The sequence below is a fragment of the Meleagris gallopavo genome, chromosome Z (genome assembly GCF_000146605.3).
Source record: "Meleagris gallopavo isolate NT-WF06-2002-E0010 breed Aviagen turkey brand Nicholas breeding stock chromosome Z, Turkey_5.1, whole genome shotgun sequence".
NCBI lineage: Eukaryota > Metazoa > Chordata > Aves > Galliformes > Phasianidae > Meleagris > Meleagris gallopavo.
In genome coordinates, this window is record NC_015041.2 from 46,390,106 (window position 1) to 46,398,332 (window position 8,227).

The 8,227-nt window shown below is 40.5% G+C and overlaps 2 protein-coding genes across 2 annotated transcripts in view; both read left to right on the forward strand.

Moving 5' to 3' along the window:
• The window catches only part of CPLX1 (complexin 1), a 540,694-nt gene that overhangs the window by 174,439 nt on the left and 358,028 nt on the right, over positions 1-8,227 (forward strand). The gene's annotated exons all lie outside the window — the stretch shown is intronic.
• On the forward strand, positions 360-5,765 carry CLTA (clathrin light chain A; the record flags this gene model as incomplete). The annotated part of the gene is made up of 5 exons (XM_019610130.1): positions 360-483; positions 1,495-1,606; positions 3,004-3,057; positions 4,260-4,295; positions 5,331-5,765. Coding segments are annotated over 5 exons (498 nt in total), but the record flags the coding sequence as incomplete, so codon positions are not given.

The window sequence follows — 8,227 nt, forward strand, 5'->3', positions numbered from 1 at the left end:
ATATACTTTTGTTGCAGATATTTAATGTGAAATTAGCTGGGGGGTTTGTAGCCCTACATTTGAGATTCTGCGAATGGTCTTCTGCTTTCTTTGGTCATAGACCTCTGGCACAGTTTGAATTCCTGGTTAGCAATTCCAAATATTCCAATTTGTTTGATCCCCAGTTGCTAAAGGCAACTTCATATTAGTTTACGTCAATCGTGTTGCCCTTTATAGCAAGAGATTTTTCATCATGTGGTTCGAATGTGGTATAGTATCAGAAAAATATCACACGTTCAGTTCAAATGTCTACTTTTTATGTAGCTTGCTGGTAGTTACTGAAATGTACAGTTTTAATGTATAAATGACATTTCCTTCTCCTCAAGGAAAGCAATGGTCCAACAGACTGCTATGCTGCCATATCACAAGTAGATCGACTGCAGTCAGAACCAGAGAGCATTCGTAAGTGGAGAGAGGAGCAAAAGGAGCGCCTTGAGCAGCTTGGTAAGGAGAGTGTTTGTTGTAGTAGTATTCTTGGTTGAAATTCAGAAATGGCAGTTTCTTAAGCAGGAGAGCTTTTCAAACAATGGTCTCTAGCTCTCTGGAGTTTAACTTGCTGCTTGAGCAGCAAGCTCAGAGAATAAGACTTCTAGTAAGCAACTTTTAATATTGGTGTAGAAGTTAGGAAGCAAGTGGTTCTCCGAACTTGTGGCCTGTGTTTAACTTAACTGAGGAACTGACTGGTCTGTAGCAGAAAACGAACAGCTTTTATCAGCAGAAAAGAATGAGTAGATAAAACTGTCAGCAATCTTCTTCAAGGGAGGATATTGCTCATTTTAAGATTGCTGAGGCCACTTGTCATTAGATATTAATCTAATAGTGAAATTAAATAACCAAGTAGTAAGTAAATTCAGCGATTAGAGGCAGCCACACCTACCTGTGGATAGCTTCTAAAATCCTCTAAACTGGTTTGCTTTCCAGTTTCACTGAGGAGGAGGCCTTACTTTGAGACCATCAGGACAGCCTTCTGAATATATGATTCCAGACAGAGCTGAGTCTGTTGTTCCTCTTTTATACTTGTTACAACAGATGAGCTTATCCTGAACTATGAGTTGGGTGTAAAGGCAAACTGAGTAGTATCACATTGCTTTAATTTGTCTAATGTAGAGAGTTTACTGAGCTTTATTCTAGTACAGCCATAGCAAGGTGACAGTGTTTTAGAATGGTTTGCAGGCTAGCAGACTGACTGTATTATAATTAGTCTACAAATGCTTAGACTAAATTGAACTAGACTGTCTCAGTGCTGTACAGGGACATTCTGTTTAGCTAATCATCTGAATGTTGAATGTTGAGGACATTAGAGTTCTCATGGCCTAAATCAGAGAACCTCATAAACCATATTTGAGTGGACTAAGTAATAATTTGCACTAGAGTACGCCACGAACTATCAGTTGAAATTTTAATGAAATCCAACTGGAATAAATGTGACTGACAAATCAATTCTTGACTCTTTAGATGCTAACTCAAGAAAACAGGAAGCAGAATGGAAGGAGAAAGCAATAAAGGAGTTGGAGGAGTGGTATGCCAGACAAGATGAAAAGCTCCAGAAAACAAAAGCTAGCAACAGGTAAGATTTCTCCAGCCATCTGAAGAGCTATATTGCTGGCTGTGGAAGTAATTCGGCAAAGGAGAGAAGAGTAGAATGTCTACTATATCCGAAGTCGCTAGTCCTTCTGCCTGCTTACTATCCTATTAAGAGATGTGTGTCCAGTTGTAGACTAGTCTCAGTTTCTTTAGAGGTTAGCTTAAATGTCCAAATGAGAACACTAAAAGAACAAGCCATTCTAGAAGCTTCCTTTAAGACAAAGTTTGAATTTGGACAGAACTGTTCAGTCTACTTGCTTTTTTGTATGTACCTAGCTGCACAGCTCTTCAATGACTAATTACCTTGCAGCTAGCAGCCTTACTTGCCAGCTCTCAGAAACTTGGAAGTGGTCTCCTAGTTACTCCAAAACAGATTATTTCATTAGATATCTTAAAACCTTTGGCTGCTTCTTCTCGAAGTTTATGAGAAATAAGCAGAGTTCTGTGAGTGAAGAATTAAGCACTGTCTATTTAACTCATTAAATTCATCATGCTTGAATTGGCTCATTATGGGCTGTGGAACAGAAACAAGTAACCTAGGCACAATCTAGTACATTCTTACATTTCCTTAGGAGTTCCCTGCAGAATTTTTGACTTCTGGCTACATAAAGGTAAATATGATAATGCTGACTTAGTAACACTTAGGACTTCACTTCTGACCTAAGCCTGCCAGTGTCATTTTCTTCAGGTAATCATTAGAGCTGCTTTAAACTTTGGGAATCCATAGGGTTCAAATGGAAATGATTTTTGAAATGCCCTTTTTCCTATCTAAAGAGCTAGTTTATCATAAGTAATCTTAGGTAGACTTTACTTACTGAATGGCAAAAGGAGACTTTATACTTCCTACAGAACTATGGATTTGACATTTTCATTCCCACAGATGCAGTCTTTCTGTTGGGCTGAAAACAGGATAGCTGCTATTATAGATAGTGGCAAGAACTCATTACCCCTTTAGCTCTATCTTGGCCAGTGGTTTGAGATCAGGGTGTGCATTCTGGAGAAAGGTCAGTTTAAAAAGAGCTGCAATCAGAAAAGTAAAGTGTTTATCTGAGGGAGTGTTCAGCATTCTCACCAACCTGGTGAGATCTCTCTACTTCAAGTAGTCTCTGGTATGTGGAGATGATCTCATGCTAACACTGGAACTAGCCCTAAACTAGATGGTCCTAATTTTCTATGATTTAGGAAAGTATTTATGTTGCCCCTTGAGTCAGCAGCTTAATTGGTATGTTCCATGCGGCAGCTGCTTCCCTTTTTCAGTGAGTGTAGGTGATACTAGTTAAATTTGCTTTTTAAAACTGCCTTCATTTGTGTTCTGTACTTCTCATCCTTATCTCTTTTCTCCTGCCTGCTTGCCTGCCTGTTGGACTATTTGCTACCTAGGGTGGCAGATGAAGCTTTCTACAAACAACCCTTCGCTGACGTGATTGGTTATGTGTATGTTGCTTAACTACTAATTCTGTTTGCTAGTCAGCTAGGTAATGAGGAGGGTCTGAGATAGCACTGAATGTCGAAGATGTCTTTTGCCAAATATTTCAGCCAGTGTAAAAGTAGAGTAATAAAAAAAAAGTAGAATAATAGCCTTTTTTTTTTTCTTGTTCTGACTCTGATCTGCAGCATTAAGTGCTGTTTTCTTGTGAAGATCATACCCAGCACATTTAAATTATGTAGAATACAGGCCACTGGAATTTTGTCAGTGATTCAGTAGCCTGTAATACATTGGGCTTCACAGTTTACTGACCTGGAGCAAGATGCTTTGATGCATGTATGAGTTACTGTCAGATGGAGTCTCATGTGAATGCTGTGTTTAGTCCCAATCACTTCCATGGTGAAGTATAAAGTATAACTGCATGTTTTGTAATAGGCACGGTGTTTCTAGTCTGTTCCATTTGACTAAATAATCAGAAAAATATTAAAATGACGTTCACATACAGTGCAAGAGGAAGAAATCACATGCTTCAATCAGAGAAGAGGTGCCTGTAGAATTTAGGATGCTATTAGAGAACATGTGGAAAAAAAAACAAGATGATGGTACTAGAAAGCTAGCATTAGCTGCTGGTGAAAGAGCACCTATGTGTAGATGTATTGCCAGCCTCACAGATCAGTGAGAAGACAGCCAGGATTTTCAATCCCCAGTAAGTAAGCTAGTTTCTGTGGAGTAAAAGAGTTGCAATGTTAATTGGCTTGTTCATGTATTTTAATTTCTTCCCTTAATTTGTAGACTTGAATTGAAAGATGGCCATGTCACAGATTCTAAGGTGACACCTTTAGAAGGTGTACTGGTGAACCATGGTTTGTCTTTGAGTGCATTTATACTGAAGATCAAGTGTGGAATTCATTACTTAATTGTAGATGGATGTAAAGCAAGACTTGTGAAATGATGGATTTACAGGTGGTGTTTGACTTTGTTCTGAAGTCTTCTGGAGTTAACTTAGATTTTTTTTCCAATAAAATCCTTGTTTTCCTGTAGCAAATGTGCAGTGCAAGTGCTGCAGAATAAAATTGGCAGCATGCTTCCTGAATGTAGGCCGAACTGCTAGTGCATGTTGAGCCAGCTGACCATCTGCATTAAACTCATTCTCATTTTCTATATCTGACTTAAACTTTCTCTCGTTTCTTTTCTTCTCTTCACCTTTAAGCACAAACATAAATCATCCTTGCTACAGCCTAGAACAGTTAAGTAAAAAAAATCTTCACTGCCCGTTAAAAGTGTCATGTCACATAAAGTAGCAGTGTTGTAGTGATCCTTGTCTTCAGTGGTGTCTGTAACCTTATCATCCCTGTGAACAGTGCTGAACCCTCATGGGGGAGTCATCCTCACTGCTTTTTCTGTACTGCTTGTTGGAGTAGATGGATTTGGTTTGATCTCTCAATGCTTACTGCTCTTGTACTCAGGCAGCTACCAGGGCCCCAGAGTTCCAGTAAATGATACTGGATTGTTACACGTGCATTGAAGCAATGCTGTTGGTAGCACAGAAATGCCAAAAGGATACTGCTGGGAAGCCACTGGTGCTAACCTGTACATATTATATAAAGCCTCCTTAGAGTATCCTTAGGGTGAGAAGAGGGGAAACGTGTTTATCCTGCTAGCTGACTTCAGATGAGTCATCCTATTTGCCAGGATGTGCTTTAGACTACAGCACCCACGGGCATGGGATTCATTACTTACATTCCTTCTGATTTATGCTGCTTCTGTACAGCATTGGGAAATATCAGCAGATAGTTTTATGATGGCCTGAAGGCCTTGGGACTGATTTTAAATCCTCAAATGGAATCTATTCTAAGACATGTTTGCAGGGAACTGTAAATTTCTGGTTGGCAAGTGTCCAAAGCAAGCCATCAAGTGGCAGAAGCTTAAATATTTAGGACCTGGGCATTTTTCCATAAATAAAATGTCTACACAGGAGTACCTTACCTTCTGGCAGTTTGGTGACTCCTGTAGGCAAAGACTCAGTGACTACTCTTAAAACCAAACACCTGTATTCCAACATTTTACACAGCAATCTTTTGCACTGCTTGTGCATAGCATACTACTGCAACCTACTTCCATCTCCAGGGCTGGGGCAGTGGGAGCTTAAGTAGCCATAATGTTCACAAGCAGCTGTCAGGTCACATTTCTTATGAAACGTGCTGAAAGGAACTGCATCTTGTAAGTGGGAAGGAGTGCCTTATGTTGGGCATTAACACAAGGTCCATTGCATTGCTTTCAGGGCAGCTGAAGAAGCCTTTGTGAGTGATGCAGAAGACATTTTTCCAGGCACTGAGTGGGAACGCGTGGCTCAGCTCTGTGACTTTAATCCCAAGTCTAGTAAGCAGGCTAAAGATGTGTCCCGCATGCGTTCAGTCCTCATCTCACTCAAGCAGGTTCCGCTGGTTCGCTGAAGGAAAGCACAATGGAAACACTACAAATGCAATATCTTAACCTTACTCAGAGAAGCTATGTTTGCTGTAATTGGATTAATTGTTTCTATGTTTTTGTTGGACCAAACATGATGTATCTAGAGCTGATCATTGTTTGATTGCATGTTCTTCCTCATGTTGTCTTTGTTTTAAATGAGAGAACCTCCTGAACTGTAGTCTGTGCTATTTGCACTGAGAAGTCACTTCCAGCGTTACTGATATTAAAGATGTGTTAAACTGCAAAATGTGTTGGCTCTGGATGAATTGAGCAGCTCTCCTGCACCCTTTTCACAGGGAGTGTTTAAATGGAATGTTTCTCTGTGCTAATGAATGACTAGCCAGCAGTATCTGTAGTTTCTGAGAGGCTATCCTGCTTGTCTCTCTGTAAGCTTTCTTAAAGCTCTTGAGAGCTTTAGTTAGAACCACTTCCTTATCCAATTTGTTACACAAGACAGAAGCTTTGAGAAACTGGAGCACCAGGATTGTTAAGGAGCTTATCTTAGTTCTGGTGGAACCAAGGACACTATCTTCTGCAGGTAAGCAATTCTGGGTAGTTTTCTACTGTGTGACAGACTCACTCCAGCTATAGGTTTTAGGTTAGAAAAATAATACAAGGACATTGAGTAGTTACAGACTCTGACATCCATCTGCTTGTTGGGTTGTCTATTTTGCCATGTAATTATTCAACACGAGTTTCACATGCGGAGCCCTTTAGTGTGGAGGCTGCCTGCAGCAGAGCTGCCAAGCAAAAGGAAGGAAAATTTTACTGCTGTTTGTGTAGCAACTGGATTGCAGCTCTTTCCCAAAGTAGCTTGAAACAAACTTGTTTGGAGATATTTGTTCCTTCCTTGGCTCTTCAATCTCACCCAGCATTCAGATCAGATTCCAGCTTTGCTCTGGTTGATACAGTAGCTTAGCTAATGTGTAGAATTTCTTAATCTTTTGTGCATGAGCTGAAAGCCTAGCTCAGTTTCGGGAGGATTCCTTATGCAGACTAATGCTCACTGGAGTACAGAGGGAGCTTTCTGTGTGCCAGTTTATATGCATTGCGCCCTGTCCTGGCACTGGGCATTTCTTAAAAGAGTCTGACTGCATCGTCTTTATCTGTCCCTCGAGCTATTCATACACATTGATAAGATACTTGATAAGTGGAAATGGAAAATTGTTTTTGTTACCTATGCCGCATTCAACAGAGCAAAACGATAGTTAACTTTCTCTGGGTGGATCTCACTCCTTGTCTGTGCTTCAGAACACTGACTCCTTTCTGGTGAGCATTTGCTACTGTTCTGTGACTTGGTGTGACAATTTTGCACTTTGTCTAGCCTAGCTGAGCAGACTCAGTCCTCATCCCAACATTGTTTATTTCCGTAGCAGTAACGTGGCTGATGAAGAAAACAATCAATGGAATCTCAAAAAACGTAGACCATTTCCATCTTTTAAACAAAATTCCAGTTGTATGCACACCAGGCCTTAAGCAGCATTGAGAGAAGCTGTAGATTCTACTGAATACATCCTGAAATATAACTGGCTTTGTTTAGCCTGTGGTCAGGTGGCAGACAGACCATGCTGGCCTAAAATGGTAATGAGTGTATGTAGAGCTGAAGGGGGATAGTGTCAAAGCCATGAATTCATTAGAGATGGGAGCCTGATTACTGCCCTGAATCCTGTCTCTGAGAGGAGGCTCTTAGCCAGTGGAACATAGATGAAAGTTGTCATTAGCCATGAACCATGTTTTTATTTTTATTTTTTTTTTCTGTGAAGCTGGTCAAGAGGAGAATGCATAGCTTACCAGCAAGTATTTGAGAAGGGACAAAGGATTGCCTGTTGGGGTTGACAGGAGGATTCATCTGGTGGTACCTGTTTTACAGGCAAGCTTGTTCCCATGCAGAGCAGTGATGCTGCAGCGGCATGCTGGCACTGGGTGTAGTCCGTGCAAGGCTGTGTAGTCTGCTGATCTTCATTGTGAAAGGTTGTCAATGGAGGCCTTTGTGCTGTGACTGGGTACGGAATAGTCTATTTAAATTAGGAGTTGTAGCAATAGTGGCCTGATTGTAAAAGCAAAATGAGAGTAGTGTGGGGAGGTACTGTCTCTTTTTATACAAAACAAAAACAATCCTGAGGTCCCAAACAAGATCCTCTTCAGCTAAAAGTTGAAGATTCATAATGATCTGTGGTTTGCTTACGGTGTTGCTGATACCTGTATGGGTGCAGGAGGAGGGCTGCACACACAAAAGCTTCCCTCAGTTATGAAAGTAGCAGAAAATTGGCTGCATTACCCATGTTCTTGCTGCCTTGCTCATTCTGGAAAAGTAGTAAACTTAGTCTGATTTTACACCAAACCGGTGTGTACCATACAGCCAGTGTTTTGGGCATCATTTTGTTTCCACAGAGCAAAGTATGTGTTTTGTGTGAATTAGCTGATGGACCAACCCAAAAGTGCTACAGGTGCATATGCAAACTTAATGCATGGACTTTGGCTTTCTGTGTCTTCTTCAAAACCTCATGAGCATCTTTAGCTGTTTTTAAAACACTTACTTACATACTCATGGTGCAAAGCATCTGCTTTCAGAGTACAAAGCAAATAAAGCTGTGTGCCAGACTAAAACACAGCTGTACTAAATGCATGACAATAGCAAGGACATTTCAGCTGCTAAAGCAAGGGTTTTAGTGTGCCTTTGATGAGCAATTTTCCAAAGTTACCTGGTCT